This window comes from Neltuma alba, unplaced genomic scaffold (genome assembly GCF_004799145.2).
Source record: "Neltuma alba isolate B1F8T4 unplaced genomic scaffold, ASM479914v2 tig00001922_pilon, whole genome shotgun sequence".
Taxonomy (NCBI): domain Eukaryota; kingdom Viridiplantae; phylum Streptophyta; class Magnoliopsida; order Fabales; family Fabaceae; genus Neltuma; species Neltuma alba.
In genome coordinates this window covers 1-15,141 of record NW_021632670.1, presented here as the reverse complement: position 1 = coordinate 15,141, position 15,141 = coordinate 1, and the positions used below count along the sequence as shown (strand labels likewise).

Below are 15,141 nucleotides of genomic sequence, written 5' to 3'. Positions count from 1 at the left end.
AGAGAAAAGTTTGGCGTGGCTATGGCGGCCAAGGCTGAGGTTGGTGGTTGCATGTTGCGACGCTCATTGCTTCAGATTTTAAAGAATCTGCGTTGAGCGAGATAGGTGACTCATGCATCCCGCTATGTTACGTGTCGAAATTTTGACGGTTTATTTGTCGGTTTGACAGTTTTCTTTTTCAACATTATTTCCCGTATATAAATACTAAAACTATTTCGATTATCATCATCTCGACCCTTTGCTTTTATTTCGGCTCTCTCTTTCATCCTAGTGTATCCGATAAATGGTAGGGGTGAGCAACAAACCCATTACCCGTTAGTCCGCCCATAACCCATGAAATTTTAACCCATTTAAATCCGCCCAATTAACCCAAATAAAAGATTATAAACGGGCGGGCTTAAATGGGCGGGTAGCCCATTAAACGGGTTGGGCTATGGGCAAGGTATTGGGCTACCCATACCCGCCCATTTAAGTTTTAAGTTTTTAAAAATATTTTTATTCTTCATTTAATTGATGATATTGTTTCTCATTCATATTTTATCAAACCTTCATACTTGTCTAAGTTTTTATTTTATCTTTTAGGTAAAAGTTGGAACTTTCAAAATTTATGAGACTTTATGATTGGTGACTATTTTTATGATTTTATCAGACTTTAATTGTTTGCAAATTTAAGTGAGGTTGTGTGATTGAATATGGTTGATGTTATTTCATATTTGATTTTCTATTTGGCATGCAAAATTTATTTACAGCTTCATAAGGTTACATATATAAAATAATTATATTGAAAAAAAATTTAAAAATAAATGGGTTATCCCATAACCCGGTCAGCCCAAACGGGCTGCCCCGTAACCCATTTAATATGGGCTAAATGGGCTACTACCGGGTTATGGGTTAGCCCATGCCCATTTATGAATAAATGGGCGGGCTATGGGCTAACCTTCGGGTTAATCCACCCCGCCCATTGCTCAGCCCTAATAAATGGTAGTGTAATAAAACGCTAAGGGTGGTGGCGTGGTGCCTTATTTTACTAAATTTGGAAAGCCTACATTCTTTTGGAAAGAGGCTAAACAGGCCTGTGAAATTAAATAAAAAAAGGTATATTTAGGTAGAAATAAAATCATAATTTTAAAAATAATTTTAAAATATACAAAGTAAATATATGAAAGAATTTATCTTGATTCATAAGAAAATACTACCTCCAATTCTAATTATAAGAGCTAATTCACTAATTTGAGAAAATTAAGAAAATAAATTAAGTTAATTATTTGTAATAGATAGGTATTATTTTTTCTAAAACATCATTGCTAATCAAGTGTATTGGCTAGAACTACCATTATTAGAAGGATTACCTTAGAAAAAATGCATAAATATGAAAGACAAAGTAGATTGAGGTCTTCTATTTAGGATCAAAATAAAAATCAAATAAGATCTTATATTAAAGATCGGAAGTAGTACCTTTTAAGAGCATTTATATGGTTTTCCAAATGCCTCCAAAATATCAAGTGGTTTTGACTCCTGAGTTTAGAGACACACTATAACCCGAGTCACATACCCGAGGATTAATTCAGATGCTAAAGATGAAATGAGTAGACTCCTAATGTACATAGGTTATAAATCTGCCAAATTATTTTTTCCCCACAGTTAAATTTGCCAGCTTTAATACAACTGACTACAAACTAAATATTATATTAAGAATATGCATGTTTTTCTTTTCTTTTTTTTTTTGGCTAGGAAAGGTAGTATGAATTTAAGAATCCAAATGGAAGACATAAAATAATATTCTTTTTTATAAGTAAAATATTTTAACCACCTTTCTTTTTTCAATCTGATTACTACACCTTCCATTTATTTAAATGGAATGTGTTTGTAATTAAAAGATATATTAGATTTAATTAAAAGGGTTTATGTGTATATTTGTTTCAAAAGTTTTCACTCAATAACACTAAGAACTTGAAAGTATTTTTGGGTACAAATTTATCAAGCAAATTTAAAATTATAGCAATTTTGCTCCCTTGACTAATAAAATAATAACATTGACCGTCAACATTTTTAGTGATAAGGCGCAAAATTGTTATAATTTTAAACTTTTAGAATAGATTTGCACTAAAAAAAAAAAGAGATCTTTTGGGTGCCTAGCATGTTGAGTAAAAACTTTTGAGCAAATTTATACCTTAATCCTAATTAAAAATTATATTAAAATAAATTTTATTTAGTAATATATCCCTCCTCACACTCAACTTTGTCTACTAATTTTTTGTTCCCTCTCCTTTCTATTTGACTATATTTTCTCCCTTCATTTTCGCCTCTCTTTATTCTTTCTCTCGCTTTTCCTCCATAAACCAAATAAGCAACCAAAAAAAAAAAAAAAAAAACTCTGATCCTCTCGTATTTTCTGCTAATGTTTTTTTGTCTCAATTCTTTCTCCCCGCCAAAAACGTGGGGTAACTTCGTTCCATGGGAAGGAGGATGTATTAGCCTTCTGTTTAGTTGTACGTGCGCGTCATATGTTCCATAGAATTGAGAACTAAAAGTATCGTAGTAGCATAATATCTTTTTATAAAATTTAAAAATACTAATACATTATGAAAAGGTATAGCCTGATGCGTCCAAAAATACAGTTCAGAATGAAAAATATATTAGAGGGAATAATTGAGAATGAGGTATGGAGGGGCGGTCCTATACCAGTTCACAAAGCTATATATATATATATATATATATATATATACACACACACACAGAGAGAAGCTCCTGTTCTTAATATAAAAACTAGATAACTAATTTGAAAAGATTAAAAAAATTAGATAAATTAGTTATTTATAACAAATATGTATTTACTTCTTTAAACTATCTTTATTTAATCATATACATATTAAAACTACATTTAGGTGAAAATATCTCATAATCAATAAGAATATTTTTCAGAGTACATTATAAATTTGAAAGAGAAAGTGAATTAGGATCTTATATTTAGGACCGCCAATTAACTCTTATATTTAGGAGTAAAGATATTATATATATATATATATATATCAGTTGGGTAAATATGATAATATATACTCCTCCGGTCCCTAATATAGGATCCAATTGTTAAGTTGGTTTTGGTCCTAAATATAAGACCCATTTCTCATATTTATCAATTTTCTCTAAATTATCCCTATGAATACTCCCTCAACCATAATCAAGTAGAAGAGGAATGAGAGGTATTAAAAAAGATGATTATGGTATTTTAGGAAAAACATGTCACATTTCTTATAATTAACTAACTTACCTAACTTCTTTAATCTAATCAAATTAGTTAAATAAGTCGTATATTAAAGATACTCCTCCGGTCCTTATTATAAGACCCCATTTGACTTTTTATTTGGTCCTAATTATAAGACCCTAATCCATTTTGTCTCTTATATTTATGCATTTTTTTCCAAGATAATCCTTCTAATAATGATAGTTTTAGCTAATATACTTAATTAGCAAGGATATTTTAGGAATGACAACACTTATTTATTATAAATAACCAACTTAACTTACTTCTTTAATCTCCTCAAATAAGTCAATTGAGTTTTATAATTAGGACAGGAGGAGTACACACTTAAGAGTTTTGGGCATGAAGCAACTCTTTACACCCCACGCAAAAGTAACACTAGAGGAAGCCGAGAGAGAGCGAGAGAGAGAGAGAGAGAGCTTTTCAAAGGAGGAGAGTCGTCTGTTATGGATCCCTTGTAAAAGAACTGACTCCCACAATCTCTCCAGTTTACGCCATGTACTTAGGTCGATTGCACACACATATTCGGTGTAACAGTTATTATTTACAGAAGACATTTTGGAATGTAAATTTTGGTTATGTATATATGTTATGTTAAATAACCTATGTCTTTCATCTTCGTTCCCCAAAAGTAACGTATCTGAAGTTTGGAGGTCATTATACCCTGTCACCATTTATTTAAACTAAGAACCCAATTATTATTCTCCATTGTTTTCTTTCATCATAATCGGTACTATGGTGAAGCACCAGAGAATCTTACTTGTTTGTCGTTCATTCCCTCCTCCACCACTTCCGATCCACCTCCGCCTCCTCCTCCTCCTCCTCCCCCGCCTTTCTCGCCACCGCCTCCGCCGCTGTTCGAGTAGCTACTTACAAGAGTAGCAGCCACTGAGCGGTGCCTCTGTTGTGTCGCCATCGACTACTACGCCCTTAACACTAAAGTTCATATTCGATGACAGAGACAGACATCGAGTAGGATCCGACCCTTCCTCCACCTCTTACTTCAGAAAAGCCTCCTCTCATTACATTCCGACACTAATGGTTAAAATGTTTATTATTATTGAACAATATCGTCCAATCCAAGAGTTGTGAGATTCAACTTCACCAATCCTTAAAAAAAGAATTAGCCTTTAGCTTCACGTCAGGTTAAATTACATCCACAAAATTTAACACTTAAAAATCATTTAATCCTTTTAGAGGTAGCAAAATAGAGCGAGTAAGCAAAAGAAATAAATTAGAAAAGACATATGATATAAGAACAACTAGCTAGTATAACAAAATTAATTTTAAAAAAACTCCCCTTGTTAAACGATGTATAACAAATATAACCGGTCTTAGAAGTTGACCTTATTTTATAAAATTTCGAATAGGTATACTGGTGGGCAACATAACTAGTGTAAAAGTTACTTTTTCTTCCCTAGTTGTAAAACAGGTAAAAAGTAAAAACTTCTAAAATCGAGTATAACTTAAGTGTAGAATAACCATTTTAATTGGTCTAAAAAATCTTTTTTCTAGTAGTGCATTAGGCAGTTTTTAAAGAAAATGGAGAAAACTATCTTAGTAAGCCGATATTTTTTACTTATTAAAAAATAATAGTGAATGACAAGAAAGATAGCAAATAATAATAGATTTTGCATTTTCAACTTCTAAAATAATGAAAAGTATAAATAGAAACAAAATCCTCAGAAAGAGTCATAAAAAGAAACACAAGGAAAGATTGTAGGCTTCATCAGCGGTGTACTGACATAATGGATGTGTGCATGCATATTAGTCGTGTGAAAGGGGGAAAAAAAAAAATCTATACTAAATTTATTTTATTTTATTTCCTAGAAATCTTTCGTTATCTTCATTGACAGGGAATAAAGGAATCCAAATCAGTGGGTGAGGTATGGGAGGTGCTGCTGCCCTTGATCTGCGGGGTGGGGAGCAACTGGGGAAGCAGGGAAGGAAGACAGAACAGGAATGACGACAAGAGTAGCTGTACCTATGAGGTACTAGTAAATAGAGCCACGACCTCCAATGCGAACCGCGCTGTATTACGAGAGTGGCTCAAACACAGACGCCTGAAATCCCCATGTAATATTTTTTATTTTTTGCAAAAATTTTAGTCAAAATTATAATAAAGTCTTTAAGAAAAAATAATTACTAAAAAAATTTAATAATAACTTAAGCAACTGTAATAACAAGTTTTAAGATAGAAAACAATAACATTTAAGACTTACTTTGTAATTTTTTTTTTTTTTAAGATCCCATTGTAATTCTTTCAAAATTTTAGTCTGAGGTTTAGTCCACTCACCAGCTTCGGCTACACAACTTAATCGCTGGCACACACCGCCCTTTGTGTAACCTTACTGAGCCTAGGTCATAGGTTGAAGTAAACCATTGACCATGCGGGAATTAGCTCCAAATCCCGTGCTCTATCCAAGTATGAGATGCCTCTGCCAACAATCTCGCTTTTTTTGGTGAGCCTGTCCAGTCCTTTAACCACTGAATCCATGTAGAAGGAGCACTTCCATGTGATCTGGAGAAAGTATGTGTGTCGTATTTGAGTGTGTAATAGGATAGTATTACCTCTTATTCTTGAAATAAAAGTTAATTTCACACTCAATTCGGTTTTAAATTTAAGATTTAAATTCACTTTTTCTTTCACATTTATTTTTTTTAACGTCATCCTTATAATAATTATACATATTAAATATTTCATCAAATAGTAATTTTAGCTAATACATATTATCAGTAAAGATATTTTACAAAAGATAATACTTATTTATTATAAATAACTAATTTAATTAATTTTTTAATCTATTTAAATTAATGAACTAGTCGTTGTATTAAACATAAGATGTAGTGTGTGTATGTGTGTGTATATAAATCTGCTCTCAGAGACCCAGGTGGCTCCACAGTCAGATCAACTTGTATGCTCTCTGGTTTAACCCTTCTTCAATACGAAGATAGCGGTTGAAAGTACTAGTTTATTATATTTTGCAGGAGAGGCGGCATCAAATATCATAAACCGCTAGTATCATGAATGGGACGTTTGGATGAAACCAAATTATGATTGAAAAATAACTTTTAGAGAATAGATTCTAAGAAGAATAGGTTCTGAAAAAAATAGATTTTCTGAAAAAATGATTCTGATAAAGTGAGAGTGTTTGGATAGTTGTTGTTAAAAGCACTTTTCATATACACAAATTACTAAAAAAGGCATACAAATATGATAATTACATAAAAGATAAATTTTATAATATATTTTAATTTGAAGAAATAAAATTGTTAATAATATATTTTTAACCAACATAATTAATAATATATAAGAAAATATAATTAATAAATAATTAATATATATATTTATTAAAAAAAAGATTAAATATATTTATAGAAAAATCAATAAAAAAGTGATGTAATAATTAAGATGTTGCATCGATATGGAACATTTATAATAAGTTTTTTTTTTTAAACTACATATTACTAGTCTGGTCGAAGCTTTCCTTCAATAAAAGTTTAAGACCTTGTCTACGTATTAACTCTCTAATTAGGTTTTACATTAATGACCAGAATAATAATCTTACATTTAAGACTAATATTAACTTTCCAATTAGGTCTTACACTAAAGACCGGAATAATAAATTTGTTAATTTCTTTTTTGCCAACATAATAAACAATGTAAAAAAACATATATTAATTACTATATCCAATTCTAAATATAAGAGCTAGTTGACTAATTTGAGAAAATTAAAAAAATAAGTTAAATTAGTTATTTGTAATAAATAAGTGTTGCATTTCCTACAATATCCCTATTAATCAAGTTTATTAGTTATAACTTGAAAAACGATAGATAAATATGAAAAATAAAATAGATTGAAGTTTTATATTTAGAACCAAATAAAAGTCAAATGAGATCTTATATTAAAGACAAGATGTAGTAATTGTTAATATGTGTATATATAATTATAAAATATCAGATTATGTTTTTAGAAAAATAAATAATTGTTTTCAACCAAAAAAAGATTACTGTAGGGAGGAGAGTTGTTCAAAAAGCAAAATTTTTTTGTTTATTACAAAACCTTGGTTTTGATAGACAAACCATAGTTTTATTATAAAAATATGGTTTTAAAAAATTAATGGGTGTTTGAGTAATTTTTTTTTTAAATCATGATTTGGGCAATCATCCACGCACCCGGAAGTAAGTCACAGAACCCAATATTTGCGAATAATGTCGCTTTCCGCATTTCTCTTGTTTCTGTTTTCAACAACGTCCTATCCTGTATTATGAGGCTACGGACTTTGTAATTACTTTCTTTTTTCTTTTCCCGGATATAGCTGCCTGGGACTTGCACGTGACACGGAAGGCGGCAACCAATGGCAGTGCGAGTGCGCCTGAACTGAACCTCACTTTGTGATGATTTCTGTGTTTGGTAGTGAGCGTTGCGTCTGCAGGGCAAGTTGCTTGAAGTGGATGAAGCACGACAACACAGGCAAGCCCCACAATGAGTTGCTTCAACTGTACACATACATCACTCCTATTCGCAATTTGATTTCTCTGCTTCTTGTATCTATTTGTGTACAATATTTTCTCTTGGTAAGATAATATTTCCCAATTACATCTAATACTACCTCCGCTCCTTAATATAAAATCCCGTTTGACTTTTAATTTGGTCCTAATTATAAGACCCAAATCTATTTTGTCTCTCGTATTTATACATTTTTTCTCAAGATAGTCCTTCTAATAATGATAGTTCTAACTAACACACTTAATTAGTAAGGATATTTTAGGAATGACAACGCTTATTTGTTACAAATAACTAATTTAACTTACTTCCTTAATCTCCTCAAATTAGTCAACTGGATCTTATAATTAGGATCGGAGGTAGTACTACTTATGATGCATCTAGCACACGAAACATTCCAAATCATAAATAAAAGTAAAATATTAAATGTAAACAAAAAGTAACAATAGGGAAAAATAACATCAAAAATATTAGATGCACCACATGTAGATCATAAATAAGATTAGAATATTGAATGTTACAAGAAAATAACGTTAGGGTTTTAAATGTTACTCCTCCAGTCCTAAATGTTATGCTTAAAAATAAGTCTTAAATTTACAATCAAAAGAATAACTTTGTCCTTTTTTGTGTAAAAAAAGTAAACCTATTTGATGTTAAACGCTGTCAACTAACTAGAATTTTCATCCGTTTAGAATTTCATCCGTGTTGTATCCCATACGTGGAAAGATTGTCCAGAGAATCTTTTCCCTTCTTCTTCGCACTTTTTGACCCAGCAGTGTTATTTTCCTCCTCTCCATCTCCCACAGCCTCATCATCTCCATCACTGTGTTTGTGGGACCCTTTGCGACTCATTTTGAAGAATAATTATCATTCTATTATAGAATTTCTATATATAGTGTAATTATGAATATAATTATAAAATATAACTTTATATATACAAGTATTGTATATAATTAATCATTAATTATGAAATATAACTATATTTATTCAATTTTGATAATTATATAATTTTAAATTTATATATTAAATATCATTTATAGTTATATTTTATAAAATTTGAAAAATAACTTTAAAAAAATAAGGATAAAATCGTCCATAAAAAAATTTCAACCCTCTCTTTCTTTTTTATTTTTTATTGATAATAGCCCTCTCCTTCATTACTTAACCAAACAAAATAACACTAAAATCCCTTTCCTCTTTTTTTTTTTTAGTTATTGAAACCTCTCCTTCATTACGTAACCAAACAAAATAACACTAAAATCCCTTTCCTCTTTTTTTTTTTAGTTATTGAAACCTCTCCTTCATTACTTAACCAAACAAAATAACACTAAAATCCCTTCCTCTTTTTTTTTTTTTAATTATTGAAATCTCTCCCATTCCCTCTCCTTCTCTCCCTTCTATTAAAATCCTTCCCCTCCCCTTTCCTCTGTTAAACCAAACACACCTTAAAGCTTATAGAAATCAAACTAAAAATTCCCAGGTCAATGATGAGCAGGGTCAAATTTTTAATAAAATTTGTTACATTATTTTATAGATTTGCGCGTGCGTGTATTAGAAAAAACGTAAATAGTACTACAACTAGAAAGATAATAGCAGCACCACATTAATTTTTCATGATGCAACTGGTCACAGCCGTTTCTACAGTAACATTACGCAGTAGCTAGAATATAGAAGAGAATATAATTCTACAGCTCAAATTTCTTTATTATTAGATATATTTTTATTTTAATATTCACCTAGTTTTTTTTAATGTAACAGTGAAACATGAAAATCTCAAAATAAATCTAATAACCAAAGAACCAATATCGAGAAAACAGAGTATCTACAGAGCTGTATTTGCGTAGCATCCTGAGTGATGGTTGGTTAGTGAACAAATAACCAAAATGTAATTACAAGAAGACAGACTTGAAGACGTAATCTTTTGCTCACTCTTTAAGCTGCAGAAAGAAGAATTTTATCTATTTCTCAAATTTACACACAATCATCGTTTACTCAGCCACCGTGAAGGTGAGCACATAATAGATATGAATAAAATGGTCCCAGAAGAAGAACCACAAGCTATATGGCGCGCGAGTGTTCAGATTAATACCGTATTGAATCTGCGTGAAGACAGGCAATTCCAGCTGAGTTTATTAACGATGTCTGTTGTTTGCGAAGTCCGGGTTGCCTCTCCTCATCATGGCTACGAACTCTTCGTAGTTAATTTTTCCATCCTGCGACAAAGCTGAGAATTAGCCGCCTTGCAGAGAGATAATTTCACAGGACTATGGGGTTGTTAAGAACACAATCATCATCATGTTATACTCAAAACTAGAATAATTTTCCCATTGCAATGGAGAATATGTAAAGTAAACCTTCAAAAGAAAAAGTTAACAACAAATATAGACAGAAAAATAAAGGGAAAAAAATAGTTGCATACTGCTTAAAATTATTGTTGTGAGAATAGTGCCAACTATTTTCCTTTTTCTTTTCGGCTTGGAACAACTGGGAAACACACTCACTTGCATGGCATCAAACCTGCAACATCCCCTCAATCGGGGAAGTGTTGGTTGCATTGTGGCAACATGCCACTGGCAGTTATTTTCTCCCAATAGAGAGAGAGACACACACACACACACACACACAAATCTAATTTTTATTATTCATCACTATTCACAATGGCTATCCAATATATACGGTTAACATGTATATGCATATATAATACTACAAAACAAAATCTAAAAAATATTATCCATTGACACTATGGATTGACAAAGTCATTAGGAACAGTACATGAATAACAAAAGCTAGATTCTATTCACATATAAATTAGGAGACAACTGAATTAGTTGTATTTGATATATTGATATCCAAAACATCTTGTGGCATACAATATCAAGGGACAGATGACACGCCATTTAGGTGAAATAAAGCGCCCTTTAAAAAACTAGAGATATGACATTCATAAAACATTATTTCTTATATATGCTTTTATAGAATAACATTTACTCGCCTTCTTTTACAAATTTCATTTGCCATAACAGACAAGTAAATATTAGAGAATATGAAGATATCAAGGCACCAAACAGTTCCTTTATGAACGTCTATATCTATAATTTAACAAAATATGAATGATAGCCACCAATCAGAAGGAGAGAATGTCACGTCATTAGATAATACTGCCAGAGGGCTAAAAGACATCAACAATAATCTATACCTAGAATGCTTCCAGAATTAAAGAATTCAGTTCTGTTTAATTTCTTTCCACCACTACTACCTAGCATGAAGTTTACAGTTCTATGACCTCAATTATAATCTTTAACGCGTCCAATTAAAACATTCGCCCCAAGAAAAAAAAAACGTCCAATGAAAACATAAGACACTTGACCCTGACGATATCCATTAATATATTCATGTATCTAGTCTGTCTATTATTAAAAACTTGTTATTTTCAACAGAACCGCTTTTCTGTATTTATTTTGGTCATTATTTATTCATTTTTCTTGGATAACAGACAATACGTTTGTGTGATGGGAAAAGTGATTGACACAGTATTAAAGGGCAGCAACAAATATCTTCACAGGTTATAAATAACCCTAGCGTTGCTGCAATTTCAAGAACTAAGTTATAGCCAATCATTGCCCAGGTATGCAAGGATAAATGTAAGCAATGGAATTAAAGCAGAAAAACAGCATACATTGTCTGAGTCAACTTCAGCAATTATCTCCTTTATAGTTTTCTCATCACCCATATTATACTTCCTAAGGGCAGATTCCAACTCTTCCTTGGTGATATACCTGTATTTGCAGAAGCCAGGAAAAAGAGAACCAACACATCATTCAAAATCCAGAATGGTCAGACTGGCTAAATTGCTAGTTATGAAAGAAAACATTGGATCAACCCGCTCTTATCCTTGTCAAAATATTCAAAGGCTTTGTATAGGTGGTCCTCTCTTTCCACTCGATTCATGTGCATGGTAGCCGATATAAACTCAATATAATCAATGGCTCCATTTCCATCTACATCAGCCTGAAAACCAGAAAAATATGTTACATTGACATATTGAAAAACCATCACAAGACTAATAACCACATTATCAAGCAGCACTAGAGATAATATTCACATCCTTTCTACTTTGTTTTATGTATAGATCATACAATATAATTGGAAATTGAAGTGGCTCTATAGTGGCAGCACACTGATGCACAGACCATTATGTCTAAAAATTCGCAAGGCTAGGTTTGGCTACAGAAGATGACAAGAAGACAGTAGATAAAATTAATGAGTTTGCATTTAACTCAAGATCTTGACAACGGACAGAGGAGATTAGATGCAGGAAGCAAGCTGAAAAGTGATTTAGCCATGAAAGATATTATACTGACCCAAATGGACTAGTAAGATCAAAAGTTCACATATCAACAAGTTATCCGAGTAAATAAAATAATACAAGTTCAGAAGAATATTTAAGCAAAATATTTAGAGCGACTAATAATCAAATGTTAACCAGTTATGGGCCTGAAATAAAATAGTTCCAATGCTACAGAAGATCAGTAGTGTGCATAAGTATGTCAGAACATATCTCAGATCAAAATGTACATTTTGCAATCATCTCCATGAATGAACTGATATACTTCTTGCTTCAGGTCAAACTTTTTGAGTCCTTTAGGGCCCATTTGTTTATGAAATTCTACAGTGGTTGTTTAAGCTTTTGAAAATAATCGGAATGAAAAAGGCAGATTTCTATTCATTTTGAGAAGCTACCTTTGGAATGGAAATACTCCAAATAATTCAAATGGTTTTTTTATGAATGGAAAAGATTCAATATCTACAAATAATTAAATAATAATCACTTTTTCATAATTGTAACCAAATATTAAAAACTTTCTGCTTTTATCAGAATCTCTATAAAATAATTTGCTTTTCATAAAATCTTTGAACCTTCTAAAAATCAATTATTTTTTAAGCTTAAACAAACAGACCCTTAGCATTTTACTTCTTGCAATTATCTTTCTTCTGCGTCCTGTGGGGATTGGATTGCGGGTTACCAAAGAAAAAGTGAGAGAGGTTCTTCCTTCTGGGGATTGGAATAGACCCAAGCTGAGGTTCTGGTTACCTACTCATGTTGTGAACGCCATTACTTGCACGAAAACCATGAGAGAGATCAAAGTCCAAATGGAAACCACCCTCAGATGGTAACTGCACTGTAAAATCTGTTATTTGTTTTTGAGTGCAGGTGAAAGTGAAAGGAACAGGTTCTACAGGAGAAAAAAATCATGGAAGCTGAAAGTTCTGGAGAAATACAAGCCATTACTTTGGCTCATGACACATGAAACAGTACACACAACTTCTCTTAGATATTGAAGAGGCCTACTGGATACTAATCAATGTCTAAGGGGTTGCGATGCTGAAGAAACTGTGCTGCACTGTTTCAAGATTGTAAAGAAGAAGAAAAAGGGCAGATGTTTATCATGCCTGAATTATGGATAGAATGGGTAAAGTGAAATCTTGATAATGAAGTAGGGTGCAGTGACATAAACCAGATCCCATGGAGCACGCTTTATGCATATATTTTTTGGGATATTTGGATCACACGTTCCAATGCCTTGTTTAAGACAAATGGTTCAGAGGAGGCTATTAACAAGATAGCAAGCTATTGTAAAGATCAACAAGATAGGTGAATACTGTTTAGCTGCAACAGTATGAGAAGAAAGAGCAACGAAAGTGGGATAAAAAGGAATAGCCAGCAAAACTACGTCAAGCTTCAAGTGGATGGTTCTGTCATGCATAATGATAACAGTGCTTGCGGAGGAATTATACGGAGCACAGAAGGAACATGACTGAAAGGTTTGTGCAGCAAAGTGATGACAATGCCTCCAACCATTACGGAAATAAAAGCCATTACCATTTGTCTGAATATCTGCCGCAATATGGGTCTTAGAAATATTAAAGTTAACAGTGCCCAAGGCTTTAATCTGATTAAGAGGGATAACGCGGAAAGTCATCCTACTTGTAAGCCTTCTGAGAAAGCTAGGAATTTATTGTACAGCGAATGGGATGTTTCTTATAACTGTGTTTGTAGAGAATGAAATTTTCAAGCTGATACTCTAGCCAACTTGGGACATTCTTCTATGGAGATTTGGTGTACCTTTGATCATCCATAATGAGGTTTGATGGTGAAAGGAGAGAGTAAAGATGAGATTGATCATAAATATCTTTTTTGATTAATGATGCAGCTTTTCATTCAAAAAAAGCTTCAGAAATAGGGGTGTGATCTTACCTCCAATCAGACATTCTTCTCAAATGAATATTAGCGGAGATCAGATCTTCTGGAAGCACCATAATGCTACAATAAAAAAGAAAAAAATCTTACCGCTTCCATCAACTGCCTTATTTCAGGCTCAGAAAGTTTACTACCCAGTTTGTGGAGACCAGCTTTTAATTCATCAAAAGTTATTGTTCCACTGTTATCTGTGTCCATGGATTTGAACATTTCCTTAAACCAATGATTTCTTCTTCGGAGAGGTTTTCTGCAATTACCTGAATAAAATAGAATGCATAATTTTAGTACGGATTCGAAGGATGAGATTTCACAGTTGAAGCAAAAGGCTTTCATGATGGTTAAATAGTCCATCTTCTATCAGGTTGACAAAGGAGGAACCAAATTTTCTGGCAGCCAAAGCAGCAAGAGCATTTAAACCCTTGATCTAGTTCAGTTACCTTCTTTTTTGCGGCCCTCCTATTAATATATACTGTTCTTTGACTTCAATGCTTTCAATCTAGCAGTAATTTCAGATATTTTGCCGAAACCTTAGTATCAATGATAAATAGTTTTGCGACAAGATTGATGACAAATGATAACTTACCTTCAAAGCTACTTTCTTTAGCTTGTTCATTGCCTGGAATTGTTTCATTCTGGATAGAACAGCAATATCAAGTGGCTTATCAGATGCATCCCCATCTTCTCTCATCCAAGGATGATCTGAATATTTATTTGCAGAGCATCTTATTACCCAGTTGATTTGAAGAAGCATAATGCCATTTACAGCCCAAATGATCTTAAGACGCACCAAAGATAAGGAAGAAGAAAAGAACAGGACAAGCACAGGCATGGATGTACGTGATATTTTATGTTCCTCGAGCTAGATAACTAACCAACAAGTTGCAAATAAACAATCACATTGAATCCTTGTCAACATAAAGGCCAAAAAAGGGAGATAAGTGGCATTTACTTTCAAACTATGACATCAATCACAAAGTAACTCATGCATACTACTGTGTGCTTAAAAAGGCAAACATACAGAAAATAAATTACATATGAGATGGGGTGGGTGACAATAATAGAAGCAAGCGATACAACAGGCATAGAAAAATCAAGGTGCTGTGTAAGGATAAAAG

General features: G+C 32.3%; 1 protein-coding gene across 1 annotated transcript; it reads right to left on the bottom strand.

Moving 5' to 3' along the window:
• Positions 1–9,546: 9,546 nt before the first annotated feature.
• Positions 9,547–14,803, bottom strand: LOC114714078 (calcium-dependent protein kinase 1-like). The gene is made up of 5 exons (XM_028898772.1): positions 14,610–14,803; positions 14,117–14,283; positions 11,648–11,775; positions 11,444–11,543; positions 9,547–9,980 (listed from the first exon to the last, which is right to left on the bottom strand). The coding sequence occupies exons 2-5, from the start codon at positions 14,234–14,236 to the stop codon at positions 9,900–9,902; spliced, it is 429 nt and encodes a 142-aa protein (XP_028754605.1). The 5' UTR covers positions 14,237–14,283; positions 14,610–14,803; the 3' UTR covers positions 9,547–9,899.
• Between the last annotated feature and the right edge of the window lie 338 nt (positions 14,804–15,141).